We start from the raw sequence: 21,431 nt of genomic DNA on the forward strand, positions 1-21,431 counted from the left end.
GCATAGACAAAAAGGCCACTCATTGGGCCTCTGCAAAAGATCCTCATGTATGGCCAAGCAGTATGGAGACAAGTGGACCTTTAGGTCTTGTGTTTCAAACTGTTTATCAAATAGCAAAAACAAATTGCCCTATGTCAAACTTACTGGACTTAATTTACCTTCAAATAGCAAGTAGTCCAGAAATGAAAGGTATCATTCAGTCTGATCTTGCATGCAGAAGTATTTCATATTACATCTGCAACTGAAATGCAGACGAAGTTGAGAAAATTCAGAGTAGAAATGGATCAGAAGGTAGGATTCATGATTGACAAATTGACTATGATTAAAGATTGTATTAACGATATGTATGTATGCAAGGATGCTGAAATTCACCGGCACAGTTATTCACCTTTGACATTCATTAATAACATTCATTTAATGACAATCATTAAAAACTACTGGTGGGGGAAGAATAGAATTGGAGATCTTACATGTTGATGGGGACCAACAAGAGAGGAGTGTGTGTGTGTGTGTGTGTGTGTGTGAGAGAGAGAGAGAGAGAGAGAGAGAGAGAGAGAGAGAGAGAGAGAGAGAACAAGGAGTGTATCCTGGACATAGAAGTACAGTGTTACATTAACAATTTGTTCTAGAAAATGATGGTGTTTTGATACTGGGTGGGGAGCTGGAGCTGGGGGTGGGCACGCGTAAGTCTGTAGGGGGAGGGCACTGATTGGGCATTACAGGGGGAAAAAACAGAGAATTTTCTCTGTAATAATTGGAGGTTCTTGTAGCCCAACATTTCTGAGCCTTTAGTGTACGCACCATGGTTACCTACAAAAACCTATGCCTCAAAAAAGTTAGCTTCTAAGGTGCCATTGAACTTTCTCTCTCTCTTAACCTATAGGAACCCCCCTTTAAAATAAAAGGCATCTGGCATCCATGTTCAGAGGTGATGAAAGTGCAGTTTTGTTTCATAGTAGTACAGCTAGTGTGTGACCAATGTGCATAAATACCTGGGGACCCAGCCACAATTGCATTCTGTCGGAGGAGCCCTCCTCTGCGTCCCACCAACGTGAGACATACATTATGGTGGGACCTAGGAGAGGGCTTTCTCTGTTATGGCACCCTGGTTGTGGAATGCCCTCCCTTTGCAGGCCTGACTGGCACTGATGCTGGGTTTGTTTCGGTGCCAAGTTAAAATGTGGCTTTTTATCAAAGCCTTGAGGGCTAAATTTGCCTAAAGCTACTTTTATTTGTTTTACTTGCTTTTATTTTATTTTTACTGGTTTTAGCTTGATTAATAGTTTAATATGTTTTTAGCTGTGTACATTATTTATTGTTTTATACTGTTGAATTGATTTTATCTGTATGCCACCCTGAGATCTCAATGATGTAGGGTGGGATACAAATGTTTTAATAAAATAAATAAATATTTCTCCAACTATCATTGCCTGGAGCATGCAGAGCCTTAGAAGAGACTTTCCTAACCCACTTTCCTATTTCTTCCAGGGCATTTTCAGGAGTACAATCCTAGCAAGAGGAGAAAAACCTTCAGATTACCAAGATGGCAGGAGCCTCTGTCAAGGTGGCAGTGCGGGTGCGTCCTTTCAACTCCCGGGAAATGAGCAGGGATTCCAAATGTATCATACAGATGACAGGAAACACCACAAGTGAGTAGTTATATCTTTTTTGCACAAGGTTCTTCGGAGCGCATTTGCACTTTTCTTCTGTCATTTGCGATTGCTATCAATCCAGGAGAAAGTGCGGAAGAAACCAGGCAGTTGTATGCTCCAGCCGTTGAGGTTTTACTGTTGCATTACAGAAGATAGCAACACTTAAGCCTTATCATGTACAAAACTGCCCTAACTTCAAGCCCCCGAGAGGTGCTGATTTGGGGTGCAAAGGAGGGAGAGGGTGTATAATCACTGTATTGTGATCTGTTCATTTTCCTTGTGCCATTTCCTAATAATAGCAGAAAATTTTGCAATAGCTCAACAAGAGTTGGAGGCTTTCAGCAGTCTCCAACTCTTGGAGTTGGGAGATGGGAACAGTTACCCCCTTTGATGGGGAAGCCATTATCGCTACCGGTCACCCAGCTATCTCTAAAATACAAACTGACCCTAAGATCTTGATGAGAGCAGGCTGATGGATTCACATTCCAGAAAACAGCAAAAGGTGTCCCAGTCATTCTGGCCCTATTTCCACTTTGTTGTCAACACATAGACTAAATGCATAGAGGGGGAGCAGGATCATAGTGCTTGTCATGCCCCTGACCTCCGAATATGCAGGCAAAGGTGAGAATGGGATTTAGGCATGTCAAGTTGTATGTGTATTGGTTTTGGGTTTTGGGGGTTGGACTCGATGGCCTTGTAGGCCCCTTCCAACTCTGCTATTCTATGATTCTATGATTTGTACCCGTAATCAGGAGCACTGGTCTGACCAGGGTGCTTGATTCTGAGAACAGGCCCTATGTAGATATGAATGCTATGTCCATAGAGTTTGTTTTCACCTTTAGCCAAATGCATGGAAGTCAAGTGTGCAGACTAAGGTCAGGGGATGGTGGGGTTAACTGGTGCGATCCTTCTTCCCTTTCACACATTTGGCCAAAGCTTGGACCACAAAGTGAGAATAAAACTTCTGTCTCAACCCCCTTATTGCCTGCCTATATGCTTCTTCCTCAAGCTCCATTGATTAAAATACCCAGCAACTAGACTTATTTCAGGAAAATCACCACCCTGGTAGATGTTATGCCATTTCCTGGTTTGACCTGCCCCAGCCATTAAGAATTAATTCTCACAGAGGACAAGTGGGCGCCAATATCTACTTCAAGCCACTTGTCTGTTGGCTGGCCTGGATCTGCAAATGTTGCTAAGCTCTGATCCTCATGCCCAATTGAGGCAAGAGCTCCAGCAGAAAGCTTTGCTTCCTAGAAGTGTTTTGAAGAGCAAAGGCTTTTGCCTCTGAGGATGTCAGACAATGCCCATCCTGAGGATTTGTTTTCCCTCATAATATCTGATATCGTTATGTGAGCATCTGAATGATCACCCGGTAACATATTAAGAATTAGATACAGCTTGGCAATGTACCAATTAGTACATAGAATTGATGTTTATCTTTCCGTTTCTGAAACGGCTGGTTTTGTTGACACCTATTCTTTCTAGAAATGAAAATCCCTTTTTTGTTTTATTTTTGCTCAATTGCACTTGACGGCTCTTGGCTGGTGTTAAACTGCTGCTCAAAATGCATCTAGATGCTCCATACTTTACTGAGCTAAGTAAAGCGCAAGCCAGATATGATGTGGGGATCTTATGTGTGGAGCCTCCAACTTCTTTTTCTTTCTGAAAAAGCAGCCATGGTGGGTGGGATTTGGATCAGGGCCTTGGCGCATGTGTGTGTGTGAGGGGTCTAATCCTTTCATTCATTGCTATGGCCTGATATAAATTGCACCCCCCTTGAAGCTGCTATAAGCAGCCAAGGAGGAAATCCCCCCCCCACCCCTGTGGTGCTGCTCTCAGAGCCATGAGCCATGTAAGTGGGACTTAAAGGGAAGTGGGGAAGAGACTTGGGGAATCAATGTGGGTGTGAGGAAGGGAATTGGAGAGGTATTGTCCTCAGTCCCACTAGCCAACTTCCCCCTAAAAAATCCCCACATACATATACTAATCCACTTTATCTCCACCATGGTTCTGGACATGTGTGTCTATTGTGAACATAGATCTGGAACTCCACAGCCAAAAAGTGGCTTGGTGGTGGAGAAGTTCAGGAGGAAAATGGTTTATGCACCCTAGTCCGCCTACCCCCTGTAAGTGGCCTTTGCCCTTATATTTGCCTCATGAGGTAAACAGGGAAGCCCAAGCTGCCCTAACTCTCTCATTTAAAAAACAACACCCCAACATATTATTTTACCAGTAGATGGAATTGTTATGGAATAGGTTCCTGTTGATGCTGAAAACTATGGGTTCAAAGGAGTTGTTTAGTGTGTTGGAGCTCAGGCCCCACTCCTGCCCTGTACTCAGGCTTTCGGGCAGCTTGTTTGTCCTTTCCCATGCATCCCATGGCAGCCATTTTGTGGTGGTGCCCACAAAAGTTTCTCATACTGCCAGATGTGCCCACGGCACCCAAAAAGGTTGGCTGCCCCTGTTCTAAGTAGTTTATATGCCAAGCTGTTAAGATTGTTATTAAAATACTCAATTAATAAACAGTTACAGGTACAACAAATTAATCAAGTGCAGCAGCATCGTGATATGAATTAGAATCTAGGGACATATAACAGGCAAGTAGGAAAGGACTGATGAAATGAGAGGCTCTTGCCCTTCCCCCGTGCTGCTTAAGGGCACATCTTCTTTCTGAACAGTGCTGCTGCTGTTGGCTGTTTGCATGCTAATGGAAGCCAACGACCCCAGAGACCTGCTGACAGTGAGGTTTTTATTGCTCAGAGGACAAAGGCAGCGACAACAAGCAGCAAAATGAGTAGCTAATCCCCTCAGCTGGACATGAAAGCTAGTTCTTTTTAGAGTCTCACTGGATTGCACAGCCCATAACAGCTCAGCAGTTCAGTACGATCAAGTGTGAAGTAGTGGGAGGCAAGCAAAGAAATCCTGGCCAGGGATATCTGTGGACAGAAACCGTGTTTGGAGAGATGGGACTTTGTTCACTGCTGGCCTAAGGGGACACTTATAGAGGTGATATGGGGTGCATATCTATAGGCAAGGGGGGCTCTTTGGCTGGCCTCCTCTGAATAGTTCTTTGGAGAATATATAAGTCTGGTTATAACCCTACGTGGACAGTAAAAAAGAATGATTTTGGTAGTGTTATTCAGAACATATTATTGGAAACTGAGGTGACTCTTGTCCTGTATTTTGATGAGTTTCAAGTGAAGCCCACTGGAGGACCTGGTGCTATTTTCTCGCACCTCTGTAAACTTCGGGGTACCTTTTGTATCACCCCAATGAAACATCTACCAGCTTGATCCTGTAATCTTCCTGACTCAGCTTGAGGAACCCTCATGTTCTTTATACAAACCTGTCACATCTTGGCCCTTTCTACACCTAAGGATTATCCCAGGAAAATGGAGGGATCGTCCCTGCCTGCTCCTGGGATCCCCTGTGTGTCATTTGGATGCACAGGGATGATCCTGGAATGATCCCTGGAAAAATGGCAGGTGTAGAAATGGCCCTTCTTCTTGTACTCTTGGATTCCTTAGCATGGCACCTACCGCTGCTGTGGGACAATTGTGTGTGTGTGTGTGTGTGTGTGTGTGTGTGTGAGTAGTGCACTCTTACCAGTGAAGGCAGGGTGTGTCTGAGTCAGCACTGAATTAGCATGTGATTGCTGATTGGCTAACAGCCTCCGCTGATGTCAGCAACCAGTCAAAAGCCCCACATGTGAATAGGACTGCCTGAGATTCCCTCTGCCTTCACTGTTTCACACCTTGGATAGTTCCTTTAGAGTTTTGACTGGTTCCGTCTGAAACCCAGAGCAGATTTACTGCCCAGCTGACACTGGAATCACCAGGCTCCACTGTTAACCACCCAGCAAATCTGCCTCACTGAACACAGCTCTTATTCAGTGTCCTTAGAGCAGAGATGTGAGACTTCATGCCTGGTGGTCAAATCCGCCCCTCCTGGGTTCTCAAGGTGGCCATGCCCATTTCCCCCAACCACTGACTGTTTGATGGCTTTGTGTCATTTTTCCCCAGTGTAAAAGCTGGAAATGCCTCTCCTAAGGCTTAGGCCATAGCTAGACCTAAGGTTTATCCCTGGATCATCCAGGGGTCAAACCTGTTCACCTAGGTGACACACAGGGCATCCAGCACTCAGGCAGGGACGAACCCAGGATGATCCTGGGATAAACCTTAGGTCTAGCTATGGCCTTAGTTAACTGGCAGTAACAGCTTTAAACTATGATATGCTGGTGGTTTTTTTTGGTATTTTTGGCCCCACCTCTTTTTTTCTTTGGGGCCTGCTTTCACCATACCCACTGGCACGTGGCCCCTGAGACTTCTCTGAAATTGAATTCGGCCCTTAGGCTGAAAGAGAGTCAGCACCTCCTGCGTGAGAAGCACAGCAGAGTTAATCCGAGGGCGAAGACCCCAGTGAGCAGCTTTCTGCGTTCTCCTTTGATTGTGAGCTTTTATATTAGATCTGCTGAGCCTCTTGCCTCTCCCCATCCCACTGCCATTGCTCGTTTTCTTCTGCCTTCCTGGCGCTCCAGGCCTCTTTGCTATAACTGGTTGCAACGCTACCTGTACCTGCGCTGTGACAAAAAGTGCTGATTAATGTACTGAAATATGGTGGTGTTCACAAGAGTGACATCATGGGGTTTTTTTTACAGGCAGAGGCCATTTCCTTTCACTGAGCCGATTGTCCTGGTTGCTAGGTTACAACCCATAGATTTGCTATGCCATTTTAAAACTTCTGATGAAGCAGTGCAGGTGGCCAGCGGTGGCTTCTCTTGCCTTCTCCATCCCTGGTCCTTCTATTTGCCCCCTTCTACAAATGCTGCCATGAGCTGAATGCTGGGTGTGCCACATAGCAGGCAGCTGTGGGAACTGACATAAGATCAGGGGAAACAAGCAGTTGGAAGAAACCCTAGTTGTTGTATATCACACTTATTTTGTGGGTTTTAGTGCAATTTCCTGGATTGTGACTTGGCAACTCTATGCAGATAGTGACAAAGAAATTTCATTGATCTGTGTTTCATGAGCCAAATAAAATATTGGCAAAAGAATCTGTGCAGAAGTGTTTTTGCCATGGTAACTGCCACCATTACTTTTGGCTGATGTCATTTTAATTTAACTTAAATGTGTTCACATGTGCATTTTAAAAAAAATCCTACATAAATAAGTATGCTGGCTGCGCAGGGGAGATACAGAGGCAAGGCTGGCGTCAAGGTAAGCACGATGGGACACCTGCACACGGCTCACACCCAAGAGGGACTTGCTGAGAAGAGCCCCTGGACTTGTTCCCTCTCTTCACCATTGAAACCTTCTTGTTCACCTGCCTCTCCCTACAGCCCAGACAATAGTGGTGGTGAGAAGGAGGAGCAGTCAGTGTCCCCTGGCTTTCTGCCTATCAAATCAGAAATTGGTACCGATGATCAGGATGAGGAACAGTAGCAGCTGGTGACATTGCCAAAGGGCCGTCAAAATCCTGGTGCTGTACAGAGGTAGCCGGTAGGGCCAACAATTAGCAGTGATGGTGACAGTGGGAAGTGTGCATCTTTCTTAGCCATTTCTATATAACGAACTAGGAGTAAGCAACCTGGTGCTCTCCCCATAGTTTTGACTACAATTCCCACAAGCCCCAGCCAGTATGGCCAATAGAGATTATGGGAGTTGTCATCCCAAACATCTGGTTACATACTGACATCCAAAAGTGAAATCTAATATCTGCTATTTTTGTCCTCATTTTTCCATACACAGAATTTCTCTTTCCATACTCATTTCTGTAGAGCACCCTTCCCCAATCCAATGCCTTTCTGATGTTGTGGCCTTCAATGCCCATCAGGCTCAGTCAACATGGCCAATCGTCAGGAATCTTGAGACTTGTAGTCCAAAATGTCAGGAAGGCACCAGGTTGGGGAAGGCTGCTATGGAAATTCTTAAGCTTCTTTTCATTTCTCCTACCTGCTGTCAGGTAGGACAAATCTGCATAGATGGTTGAAGTTTACAGAAGTCAATCTGTAAACACCTTGAAATCAATGCAGTGATTACTAGAAGCCAACATAGATTTGTCAGGAACAAATCCTGTCAGACTAATTTGATCTCATTTTTTGATCGGGTATTTATTTATTTATTTATTTATTATTTTATTTATTACATTTTTATACCGCCCAATAGCCGAAGCTCTCTGGGTGGTTCACAAAAATTAAAACCATAATAAAACAACCAACAGGTTAAAAGCACAAATACAAAATACAGTATAAAAAGCACAACCAGGATAAAAACCATGCAGCAAAATTGATATAAAATTAAAATACAGAGTTAAAACAGTAAAATTTAAATTTAAGTTAAAATTAAGTGTTAAAATACTGAGAGAATAAAAAGGTCTTCAGCTGGCGATGAAAGGAGTACAGTGTAGGCACCAGGCAGACCTCTCTGGGGAGCTCATTCTACAACCGGGGTGCCACAGCGGAGAAGGTAATCTTCCCTTGTGGACTGTGGGAATAATATGGACATCATATAACTTGACTTCAGCAAAGCTTTTGACAAAGTACCACATTCTGATGAACAAACTAGCTAAAAGTGGGCTATTAGGTGGATTCACAGTTGGCTACAGAATCGGACTCAAAGAGTATTTATCAATGGAACCTTCTCAAACTGGGGAGAGACAACGAGTGGGGTACCGCAAGGCTCAGTCCTAGGCCCAGTGCTCTTCAACATTTTTATTAATGATTTGGATGAGGAGGTTCAGGGAACGCTTATCAGATTTGCAGATGACACAAAATTGGGTGGGATAACTAATACCCTGGAAGACAGAAACAAACTTCAAAGTGATCTTGATAGGCTGGAGTGCTGGGCTGAAAACAACAGAATGAAATTCAATAAGGATAAATGCCAAGTTCTACATTTAGGAAATAGAAACCAAATGCACAGTTACAAGATGGGGGATACTTGGCTCAGCAATACTACAAATGAGAAGGATCTTGGAATTGTTGTAGATCACAAGCTGAATATGAGCCAACACTGCAATATGGCTGCAATAAAGGCAAATGCTATTTTGGGCTTCCTTAATAGAAGTATAGCTTCCAAATCACGTGAGGTACTAGTTCCTCTCTATTCGGCCCTGGTTAGGCCTCATCTAGAGTATTGTGTCCAGTTCTGGGCTCCACAATTCAAGAAGGATGCAGACAAGCTGGAGCGTGTTCAGAGGAGGGCAACCAAGATGATCAGGGGTCTGGAAACAAAGCCCTATGAAGAGAGACTGAAAGAACTAGGCATGTTTAGCCTGGGGAAGAGAAGATTGAGGGGAGACATGATAGCACTCTTCAAATACTTAAAAGGTTGTCACACAGAGGAGGGCCAGGATCTCTTCTCGATCCTCCCAGAGTGCAGGACACAGAATAACGGGCTCAAGTTAAAGTAAGCCAGATTCCGGCTGGACATCTGGAAAAACTTCATGACTGTTAGAGCAGTATGACAATGGAATCAGTTACCTATGGAGGTTGTGGGCTCTCCCACACTAGAGGCATTCAAGAGGCAGCTGGACAACCATCTGTCAGGGATGCTTTAGGGTAGATTCCTGCATTGAGCAGGGAGTTGGACTTGATGGCCTTATAGGCCCCTTCCAACTCTGCTATTCTATGATTCTATGATTCTAGGACCAGAGCGATGTCCTACCACAGACATGTTGGTGATGCTACATGATTTCTTAGAAGAAAATCATAACTATTTGATTTTGGCTGCCATTAAATCTCTGTAGAGGTTAGAAAAACTCTGCTGAGAGGAGAAGATACCCATTTTCTTGATTACTCACACAGTCTGAATGCACCACCCAGAGAGCGTCGGCTATTGGGCAGTATAAAAATGTAATAAATAAATAAATAAATAAATAAATAAATATCATCTCTACAGGGGAGGGTTTTTACCCTTCTTCCTGGAAGTAATTCATTAAACACTGCTGGGCTCAAAAAGGGAGGAAAAAGAGAGATAGGAAAGAAAGGATAAATATTTCTGCATTCCTGTTTCTGGGCCTCTTGGCTTCTGCTACAGAATGTTGGTTCCCAGTATTGCACTTTTGTTTCCATTGAATGATCCCTCTCCCTAGGACTCCTGGCCCTGCTCTGTGTCCTTGCAACTCCTCTCTTTTATTTCTGGGTCAGGCACTATAATTCAGCCTTTCCAATCAGCTTCCGGAATTAGCCTGAAATTCCTTCATCGTCCAATCCTGCCTTTGTTATTTTTTCATTTTCTTTTGAGAGCCAAATATGGGGCACGCTATGCGTTCTCTGAGAGAAAAAGGAGCCTTGTATTGCTTCCAGAGGAACATTAACATTCTCTCCCCAGAGTAAGGTCTTCACTAGGGCAAGTGTGTGGTTGAATAGAATGTCATGCAGCTTCCCCAGAAATCTTTCCTCTGCGCCTTTCTCTCCAGATTTCCCTGATCCAGACCTTGTAATGTCAGGAGCTCCTTCTGGTTGCCAGAAGCCCTTTCCACATAATTGTTTTTTCTCACAATAATTGTGCTGTTGCTTATTCTGTTGATCTGCAAGATCCAGATGCTTTCCCTCAAGGTACTGAGGGAGTATCAAGTCCTCCATGCAGAATATTTTGTACCTGGGAAAATGTGATTCTTCTCGCAGAATGCAGCGGTTTCTGCTGCTCTTCGATGTGGCCAGTGATGGGACTGCTGTGAGCCTCACAACTCCTCCACCATCACCTCTGTGCCCGTACCATTTTGTGACTTTTAATAAGTTTTATTGTATTTATTCTGTTTAAATGATTTGGAGCAGTGGTGGGGAACCTCAGCCTAACGGGCCCAATGAGGCCTGCCAGGGGTCGAAATCTGGCCCTCCGGGGTTCCCCAGATGACCATACTCCCTTTCCCTGGCCCTAACCACTGATAATTCGGTTGTTTCTTGGCTTTTGCACACTCCCCCCATTCTAAAACATTGGAATGCCTCTCTTAAGGTGTAATTACTGGCAGGAAGAGCTTTACGCTAAAGTATTCTGGTATTTCTAGCCTTGCCTCTTTTGCCTTTTGTCTATCCCCACTACTGGAATGTGCCCCCACCCCAAGCATCTCCAAAATGGAACCTGTCCCTCTGGCTAAAAGAGGTCCAACTAGTCTGCTTTAGAGGGCTTCTTCTGCCCACATACTCCATCACCTCTTCAGGTATTAATCTAACCTTGCTGCAGGAAAGCCTGAGCAGCCTCTGGACCTCTGGGGTGGGTGGGCGCTCCCCACCATAGACAAAAATCCCCTCTCTATTGTTTCCATTTGCATTTGAAGGGAAGCCTCCACTGTTGCCAATGAGAGCTACCCTTAAAATGTAAAGGGTAGCAAAGAAATGGGGTGGGAGTGTCTTACTTTATTAGCATGGTTTTGCTATAAAAGTGATGCCTGATTAGATTATGCACAATTTGATAGGAAAAAATTAATGTTTCTTAATAGCTGTAGATGGTCCCCTAAATGAACAAGAGTGGATTTGGAGATGATTGCTTATTATTGCATTTATATCCCACCTTTTTTCCTCCAAGGAACCCAAGGCGGTTTACATAATCAGCCTCCTCTCCATTTTATCCTCACAACAATAATCCTGTGAGGTAGGTTGGACTGTGACTGGCCCAAAGTAAGCCAGTGAGCTTCATGGTTGAGTGGGGACTAGAACCCGGATCTCCTGACTCCCAGCCCAACACTCTAGCCACTACACCACACTGGCTTGGCAGACTGCATGTGGGAAAGAAGAGTTGGTAATTATAAAGCCACTGGGTAGAACCAAACATGATCATTTACATGCCCAGGGGTGGATGGTAGTGCTGGTGGACAGTTTCAGTTGAATAGCCAAAGGATCACGTAGGGGAGGAGTTCTCTCAGTTCTGGCAGTGAAGCAGGAAGTTGCCAGGAATGGAGAAAAGTGGATGGAATGCCAATATTATAAAAAGTGGTGTCTTAAACCAAAATCAATCCAGAAAACAAAAAGGGTTTAAGAAAACTGATATGAAACAATGTTCAAAGTTCAAATGGAGCTATACATACTAAAATAAAATAATTTATCCATAAAAAATATTAATTAACACTTGGTAAAGTAAATACCAGGTGAAGACCTTTTTAGTCTCCCAACATTTTAACAATCTATAAATACATTTTAACATGGTGTTTTAAATTTGTAATTTTGCATTGCTGCTGTTTTTATCTGGTTGAGTTTTTATATTGTATTTTATATTATGGTTTTATACTGTTGTTTTATACTTTGAATGGTTTTAATTTTTGTGAACTGCCCAGAGAGCTCCGGCTATTGGGCGGTATAGAAATGTAATAAATAAATAAATAAACATTTAATCCTTTAAGAAATACATACAATTAAAATACAAACTAAATACTCCACAAACATAAAACATACAATTATCCCAAACACGTTTTGACCCACATGGTCTTCATCAGTGGGAATTTTTTTTACAACATTCTAGCCTCAGATACAAGAGATTTTAATTAACTCAATAATTCCATTTGGACCAAGCATTGGCTCCTGTAAATCTTATCTGTGACTTTCCTTTTGAGGATGCATCAGAAAAAATGGGGGACTTAACATTCCCTCCTATCTCATAACTTCCAAAATGTAGCTGAAGCATAGATTGAATTTTTAATAAGAAACAATAACATTCTTATTTCAAATTCTGTACAATAATCCAGCCTTTCCCAGTGTGTTGCCTTCCAGATGTGTTGGGCAGCAACTTCCACCATCACCCATAATCCCCAATGGTCATGCTGGCTGGGGATGATGGGAATTGTAGTCACATTTGGTGGCTGCCCAATTGGAGAAGGCTGTTGTAAGCCCTTTAAGGAAAACTATACCAGTAGACCCATTGGCAGTAATCAGACAGCACACTTATAGCAACATGTACAGAGCTAGGCCAGTTGTAGAGGTTTGTATGAGATACAATTTGTACTTCTGCTATCAGGCAGTAAAGAACATCTAATTTACACTTTCGCCCCCACCAAGTCAGCCATTGCTAACTATGCTCAAATGAGAACTAATTAAATCAGAGAGAGAGTTTTAGGCCATAGGAAAGAGAGAAAACAGGCAACCCACTGGTAACACCTTAACTCTTGCCATTCCACCATGTTAATGCAAGTCAATTTAATACAAATTCCCCCCAGCCCTCTACGCCAAGCTTTGTGAGATAGTGGGGCATCTGCACAAGAGTTGCACCTCAGGACAACTTTCCCCAATGTGGTGCCTGCCAGATTTGGACTTCAGCTCCCGTAAGCCCCCATCAGCATGGCCAGTAGTGAGGGACGCTAAGGGTTGTAATTCAACATATCTGGAGGATACCAGGTTGAGGAAGGCTGCCCTAGTGAAAATCTAATTATTTTATTATAAGTGAAGAATATATCACAATACTTCTTCCCAGTATAAGTATTTATGTGAATATAACCTGGTTCACATATAACAACCCAGAATATGGGTTGAATTGTGGGTTATCATTGAATTGTATGTTGTGTTGTGTGAACCCAGCCACACTAACAAATTATGGTTTGTTAACCATGAACAAGCCGCGATTCAACAATAACCCATATTATTATTATTATTATTATTATTATTATTATTATTATATTTATTTATTTATTTATTTATTTATATAGCACCATCAATGTACATGGTGCTGTACAGAGTAAAACAGTAAATAGCAAGACCCTGCCGCATAGGCTTACATTCTAATAAAATCATAGTAAAGCAATAAGGAGGGGAAGAGAATGCAAACAGGCACTGGGTAGGGTAAACAGGCACAGGGTAGGGTAAAACTAACAGTATAGAGTCCAAACAACATCACGTTTTAAAAGCTTTAGGAAAAAGAAAAGTTTTCAGCTGAGCTTTAAAAGCTGCGATTGAACTTGTGGATCTCAGATGTTCTGGAAGAGCGTTCCAGGCGTAAGGGGCAGCAGAAGAAAATGGACAAAGCCGAGCAAGGGAAGTAGAGACCCTTGGGCAGGTGAGAAACATGGCATCAGAGGAACGAAGAGCACGAGCGGGGCAATAGTGTGAGATGAGAGAGGAGAGATAGGAAGGAGCTAGACCATGAAAAGCTTTGAAGGTCAACAGAAGAAGTTTATATTGGATTCTGAAGTAAATTGGAAGCCAATGAAGAGATTTCAGAAGTGGAGTAACATGATCAGAGCGGCGAGCCAAGAAGATGATCTTAATCTAGGTTGTTCTGTTGTGTGAACAGCTTCATACTATGGGTTGTAGTCATGTGCATACCGGGCCACTGACTGGCCTTATTTCTGTATCATGAGGACTACAGATTTGCTGTTAGTATTTTCCCCACACCCAAAGAATATGGATTTATTCTGTGTGCTGATTCTAGGGCTGATTGGGACTTTTGTTGTGATGGTCATGAACTGTTTTTGGTCAAGGAACTATATTGCAATCTGTTATCTGTGAATCTTTTAAATCTTATAGTGAATTACTGCAATAAAAGTTTTTCCTGAGACTTGTGCCTCAGCTTTGGGAAGTCAGGTTTTGACATCTGGACCTCAGGGCCAGAGTCCAGGCCTTGCAGCATAGAAGGTGCCTGAACCCCCCAAATGACCATCCCAAGAGTTGCAATTGATGCCTAGAGCAACAAACAGGTCAGCAGCTGGGCTGGCAAACTCCATGTTAGGATAAGGCTATCAATGGCTATAGATTTTTTCCAGGATCAAAGGCAGCATGCCTCTGAACAATAGTTGCTGTAAAACTGGCTTTAAGTAGTCCAGGCCCATTTCTTTCGATCAATCAATCAGTCAGGAGGGGCTGTAGCTCAGTGGTTCAGGTTTCTCTGCCTGAAACGCTGGAGAGCCACTGCCGGTCAGTGTCAACAATACTGGGCTAGATGGACCAATGGTCTGACTCAGTATACAGTAGCTTCCCATGTTCCACTCTATACATGTCCAACAGTTCCAGCCCTATTACATGCTACACTGTCACTGTGGCTTAATTTCTGGTGAACTACACACCGAGTTGAATGCATGCAGGTTTATTTATTTATTGCATTTCTATACCGCCCAATAGCCGAAGCTCTCTGGACGGTTCACATCACCACTGCTTTGGGTAGAGTATATGGTAAGTGGGATGAATATAGTTAGCTTCCAAAATATATGCGCTGCTGTATTAAAAATGCAGCTCTTGGCAGAAGCCTTTCAACATGTATTTTTTAAAAATAACAAAATAGTGTGGGATGGTCCAAATTAATAAACGTTGATGAATTTGAGATATTTAAGGATTCAGGAATACCCAGGCAAAGAACAAATGTTTATCGTCCCCACCACGCTGAAGTTAATCCAAATTAATGTAAGCTCTGACTCAACAAAGTCCTTCAATGTATCAAATACTAAACATGCTGACACTCCCCCTCCCCATGGTTTGCTAATTTAGCTTTTAAGGAGGTGCTAAAAACTGCTCTGTTTCAATGGGATTGTGTGAGTGCAGTTTACAGCAATTATCAGGGAGAGGGAGGGGGAGAAAAGCAGTTCCCGGCTAGGTTTGTTTCAAAACCTAAGACAGGTTTGAAGTAAGAACATAAGAAGAGCCATGCTGGATCAGAGCAAGGGTCCATCTAGTTGAGCATCCTGTTCACACAGTAGCCAACCAGCTGCCCTCGGGAAACCTTCAAGCAGGACATGAGTGCAATGGCACCCTCTGGCCCATGTTCCTCAACAACTGGTTTACCTCTGATACTGGAGATAGGATAGAGCCCTCAGGACTAGTAGCCATTGATAGCCTTCTCCAGGAATTTATGTAGCAACCTATTAGACCCTGTTAGGACCGTCCATGGCCAAGAGGCAGCATACTTCCAAAGACATACAGAGATTCCCCATATGTGTAGGGTGAATAGACGCAAAGGAAGACAGGGGCCCCTGGACTTTTCATAGGCATATAGAAGGGGTGAGCCTGAGAACAGAGGTGAGGAAAACAGCACTTGCTGCGTTTCCTTCTTTAGAAGTACAGTTAACAAAAAACACCACCCTCTCTGAATCCTGATATCATTTTCATAGCTTGGGAGTTACAAGATTCTATACCATTTATCCAGAGATAGTGGGGCTTTCTATAAAACTAGGGATATTTCCAGTTTATGGAAACCAAGGGCCAGTCAGACATTTCTTTTAAGCAAGGCATTTCACTCCCTAGCCCCAATTTTTCTCTTTTTGGTTTCCAACTGCCGTTTTACCTTTTTTTGGCTGCTAAGCATGTTCAATTCTCACTGGACTTTGGGTTGTGTGTGTTGCCCCCTTAGTTGTTTTAAAGAGTGTATTTCTGCAAACCTCACAGTTCCCTGGAAGATGTTGATGGTTCCATCTTTGGCTCCATTTTGGCTTCAATCCTGTTGCTGCTCAACATCTGAGTTCACTACTGGAGGGAGTGACGTTGTTGTGGCTTACCTCTGTGTGTGTGTGTGTGTGTGTGTGTGTGTGTGTGTGTGTGTGTGTGTGTTGTGGGTGGATCGGTTCCTTTATGTTAGCTCAAAATGATGGGCTATCTTGAAATATCTCTCTGGGAGGCTCTTCTGGAGTCCATCTGCATAAAGTGCACAATTGCTGACATTTTGGTAATTACCAGATTTGTTGTATGCATGTACTGTTTCCCACTGCTTCAATCAAAGAGAGCTGGCGGCTGCTTTGTGGAAACAGCTGAGCCCCTTCATGCTAATTCTGGGACTGCAATAATCAGAGGCTGTTTCTGACTTTCCTTTCCTGGCTCTCTTGGTTTCTCCATCCTGATGTCCTCTGCATATATTCCTCTTTGTGTATTTGTCTGTACACATCACCGTTGCTATTTTTGAAAATGATCTTTAAGATAACTGTGCAGAAAGTCTGATGTTCAGACAAAGCCTCGGAAAGTACCAGCTATCATCTAGCCTTTATTAGGGCATCATGCATATGATAGATTGAAGGAATATGGCAAGGATGGGCAACATGCAACCCTCCAGATGTTTTGGCCAACAACTCTCATCATCCCCCGCCATTGGTCAGGTCAAGACCTTTCTCTTGGCATTTAACAGCATTTAACAACATATGCTAAGTTTGTTTGTTTTTTAATGGACCCCAGAACTGTCGTTGTTTAAAATGAATACTGTTTTACACTGTTCTTTTTATATCTTTGATGGTTTTAAATTTGTATACTTTTAAATGTTCACTGTTTTAACTTTTGTAAACTGCCCAGAGAGCTTCGGCTATGGGGCAGTATATAAATTTAATAAATAAATAAATAAATAAATAAATAAATAAATAAATAAATAGGCTATGCTGACAATGGCTGATGCAAGTCATAGGCCAAGCCATCTGGAGGACCTCAAGTTCCCATCCTTGTTTTACGGTCATGCATCCAGTCCATCCCTAATTTCCCCATTGCACTCTCACTCTGCGATCTCTTCCCATGCTGGCCACTTGCTTGTCCTAAACGATCTACACCACAGGCAACAGTGTTTGCTGAACCAGTGCTATCAAGAGTGGTGCTCAGAATCCCATTCTCCAAATACGTCATTGATTTTCCATCCAAGATTTAGTGTACAAGTGCTGGTGAGAGCCGGTGTGGCGTAGTGGATAAGGTGTTGCACTGGGAGTTGGGAGATCTGGGTTCTAGTCCCCACTCGGCCATGGAAACCACTTGGGCCAGTCACAAACTCTCAGCCTAACCTACCTCACAGGGTTGTTGTTGTGAGGATAAAATGGAGAGGAGGAGGAGGTTGTATGCCACCTTAGGTTCATTTGAGGAAAAAAGGTGGGATATAAACATCATCATCATCATCTACATTGATTCAGTCTGATTGGCTACAATCAGCCAGGAAAGAGACCTTGCAATCAGATAGTCGAAAACTCACTATGTGAGCTCATATACTTTGGAAAAGGGGGAAAATTAAATGTTGGGAATGATTATGAAAGGCACTGAAAATAAAATAGCAAAGATCATGACATCATTATATAATTCACATTTAGAACAGCGGCAGAGGCCTAGTGAGCGACTTCAGGTTTATCCATGGGATTGGGCATTCCTTGTGGGTTTTTTTTTCTTTGAACTGTAGACCCACTTGCCACATCTCAAGCTTCTTTTGAAACTTTTGTCAGACCTTGCGCTGCAGAATCAGGAACTGGTGTTTGAGAAACACAAGCCTGAACCCCCCTTTGGCTCATTGGAAATAGTTGTAGTATTCTCAGGATCCCAGCAAGTAAGTTTTTTTTTACCCTATCTTCAAAAGGATGTAGTAGAGCTGAAGAAGAAGTGACAGAGGGCAACTCAAGCAATGAGAAAGATTGAGGGTGCTTACATTGTGCAAATGCCATGACTTATTCATGGAATTTTATTGGGAGTTCAGATGTTGTTGTGTTCAGTTTATTATTATTATTATTATTATTATTATTATTATTATTTATTTATTTATATAGCACCATCAATGTACATGGTGCTGTACAGAGTAAAACAGTAAATAGCAAGACTCTGCCGCATAGGCTTACAATCTAATAAAATCCTAGTAAAACAATAAGGAGGGGAAGAGAATGCAAACAGGCACAGGGTAGGGTAAGCAGGCACAGGGTAGGGTAACCCTCCCATACTTTCTCACCATTTCTGCCTGTTTTTCTTTCCTCAAAAAAACTGTTAAGATCTTTGTTATAGAAGAAAGGCTTAAACAGCTGGAGCTTCTCTTTTTAAGGTTAGGAAGAAAATATAACTAAATGAGATAATTATAGAAGTGTAAGAAATTATGAGCACACTCATTCTTTCAACACTAGAATATTCTTTGGGGAAGGGTGTCATCAAATAAAAGGGAACAGCAGATTCAGGACAAGTAAAAACAACAGATGTATGCAATTCAGTGGCACAAGGTGTTGTGAGGGCTTTTAAAGAAGGTTGAGCAAATTCACAGGAGATGCCAGTATTTGATAGCTGTATTTCAGCTTGCACTTTTGCCATAGAACTGCAAAAGAGGAGCAAGGCTGGATGGAATCTCAAGGGACTGTGGCAATAGACAAAGAAAGATGAGAACAGAGACATTAATTGTAACATCTCTGATAAAGAAACGGTGGCATCATCCACTTCTGGTCATTTTTAGATTTGCTCTTAAAAATAAAATACCTGTTAGCTCTTGATGGGAATCCTGTTAATTTCTCCAAAGTACAGGAGAAGGAAAGTGTGCATTTTTCTGGGTTCATGTATTTGATAGGCAAAAGTCCAGTGTGATCTGTCACCAAGGGACCTCCAGCTAAGATAAATCTGTGCCAAACTGAGAACTGCATCTGCTATGGCACCAGTAGAATGAGCTGTGACACAGAGAAGCATGTGAGGAGCTCTAAAGATATTGACCAATCTTTTACTGTCTTTCAGCCTAACCTCCCTCTGTATATGGTAACTTTTGGGAATCCAAACAAGATAGACATAAGCTTCTCCCCAAATCTGGAAGTCCTTGCCCTTCTTGCTTTCAGTGCCATAAGGAATGAAAAAAGACTGAGAGGTTCTCCACACAAGTGATTTATTGCACGCTCGTGATTGGTCACTCACAGAAATTTGAGAGTCCTTTTCATGATGTTGTCTCCCGCTGTTTTCAAGAGGGATTCTGCCATTATATAAAACCCTGAAAATGCTGTAATATATCGAGATAAAACAGTGCCATCTACTGGTGGTATAATTGAAACATGTGGGAAGGAAATGGCAAAAACAAGGGCGGGGGAAAGCACCTAGGGAGGTTGTGGGCTCTCCCACACTAGAGGCATTCAAGAGGCAGCTGGACAACCATCTGTCAGTGATGCTTTAGGGTGGATTCCTGCATTGAGCAGGGGGTTGGACTCGATGGCCTTGTAGGCCCCTTCCAACTCTGCTATTCTATGATTCTATGGTTCTATGTATTGTGCTAATCCTTAAACCCGCCAAACACTCTGGAAGGCAGAGCCCCAGTAAGGCTGTAGGATTCTTGCTAAATGTGGAGAAGCCCTAAGACCAGAGTGGATTTTTAAAGATATTTGTCAAAATTCATTCAAATAATATTCTTAGCGTTCAAAAATCAAAAACATTTAAGATGTTTCATATTGACTTGCTTGAAAGTTGAATAGTGATTGAAACTTATAGTTCTGTACAGTCTAATCAATGCATCCCCTGTTCGCGTAATATGGCATAATAGCTTTGTTAATGGCTATGGATGTAGCAAATGTAGGTTCAGTTCCCTGTAAAACATGATGCTAATGTATGGCTTTGGGCGGAGATCTGCTTCTTAGCCTCCCCTATCTTAGATGATTGTGGCACAGATAGTGAAAGAAAGCTAAAGAAATTCACTAACTTCAGCAGCTAGATATAGTTCAAATCTGACATCTTGACAGGTCTGCTTGCAAGACCTTAGATATGAGCTATCTTCCAGCTTAAAATAGCTATCTAGTTTGTTGAGGAGCCGGGCTGCCGTGTGTGTGTGTGTGTGTGTGTGTGTGTGTGTGTATGTATGTATGTATGTATGTATGTGTGAGTGTGATTAGGGATGGGAGAATCAGCAGTGCTCATGCTTTTTTTGAAGCAAGCACCCAAATGCATGTTTTAAAAAGTGCATATTTTTCTAGCAAGTGCATTGTTCAAACATGACCGCAAGCTCGGGAATATACACGCTTTGGCTGAGAAATGCGCTCCCCTTGGCATTTGGGGTTGCGAACAGGGCAAGTCCTGTCACTTAATGAACTGAAATAAAATTTGTGTGCATCCCTATGTGATGTCTTGATGTAACATGTCCTTGATCCTCAGTAGTTTACTTTGTTTGTTTCTAAGAGATACATACTGCTAATCCACAAAGTTTCCAGGGCAGTTTATAAGAAACAAGATATCATATAGAAAATGTAATAACATGATGTTTTAATAATACATTTAAAAGCCTGAGAGAACGATAGTAACACTAGGAAACTGTTTATAGCACTGACTGTCAGATACATAGGGGGAAAAACACTAGTCAGAAGAAATGTAAAGTCATGAGTTTGTTTTTCAAGCTAGAAAGGAGTGTAACTCAAAAGTTCACATCTAGCATTTTGAATGTTATTTGATCTGGTAAAGACGTCACTGTGTTTTTCTTTCTGCATTGGCTTGTATGCTATCCAGTTATTACTTGGTTTGCACTGCTTTTGCTGTGATGGGTACATTCACCAACATGATACCCCTAGGCAGTTTCCGTAGCAACTGCCACTCATTATGGGAAAGCTTATCATTAATTTAGGACCCAGGGATGAACAATGACAAGAGTTTTGTCAGAAAAGAGTTTTGTTTGGTTCATTCCCTCTGGCCTTTACAGAACATATTGTTATAGGTATAGTTAATTCTCTAGAACTGCTGCATGCATGAAGGAGACCACTTTATCCAGGGCAGATGTGCAAGAAATTAAGTGACTCATTACATACGAACTTTTGTATATGGCCAACCTCTTTGGTGTGTCCCATATATTCTGTATACCATGAGTTATCATTGTGTGATGCAAACAACTTGCAAATAATGCAGGTTTTTATATGCATATTATTTATTGAGCTGTAAGAGACATTGGAAGTGGGTTCTTAAAAGCACTCCTCTCTCCCATCAGAGTAAAATTTGGAATGGCATCTTAATTACTTTTGTCTTCCCCGAGCACTATTGCATAAAGACTCACTGCGTTAAGAATATAAGAAAAGCCATGCTGGATCAGATCGAGGTTCCATCTAGTCCAGCATTCTGTTCACACAATGGCCAACCAGCTGCCCACGGGAAACCCACAAGCAGGATACTGGAGTTCTCATATAATCATCAGGATGTTAATAGCC

The 21,431-nt window shown here is 42.5% G+C and overlaps 1 protein-coding gene across 11 annotated transcripts in view; it reads left to right on the forward strand.

The window, feature by feature from the left end:
- The first annotated feature begins 1,492 nt into the window (after nucleotides 1-1,492).
- KIF1A (kinesin family member 1A) overlaps nucleotides 1,493-21,431 on the forward strand; it is a 117,951-nt gene continuing 98,012 nt past the window's right edge. For all 11 annotated transcript variants that reach the window (XM_063132379.1, XM_063132381.1, XM_063132382.1 and 8 more), the window contains exon 1: nucleotides 1,493-1,649. In XM_063132379.1, coding sequence (XP_062988449.1) covers nucleotides 1,544-1,649 — 106 coding nt within the window. In that variant the 5' untranslated portion in view covers nucleotides 1,493-1,543. The remainder of the gene's footprint in view (nucleotides 1,650-21,431) is intronic.

Source organism: Elgaria multicarinata, chromosome 8, assembly GCF_023053635.1.
Source record: "Elgaria multicarinata webbii isolate HBS135686 ecotype San Diego chromosome 8, rElgMul1.1.pri, whole genome shotgun sequence".
In the NCBI taxonomy this organism is placed as follows: domain Eukaryota; kingdom Metazoa; phylum Chordata; class Lepidosauria; order Squamata; family Anguidae; genus Elgaria; species Elgaria multicarinata.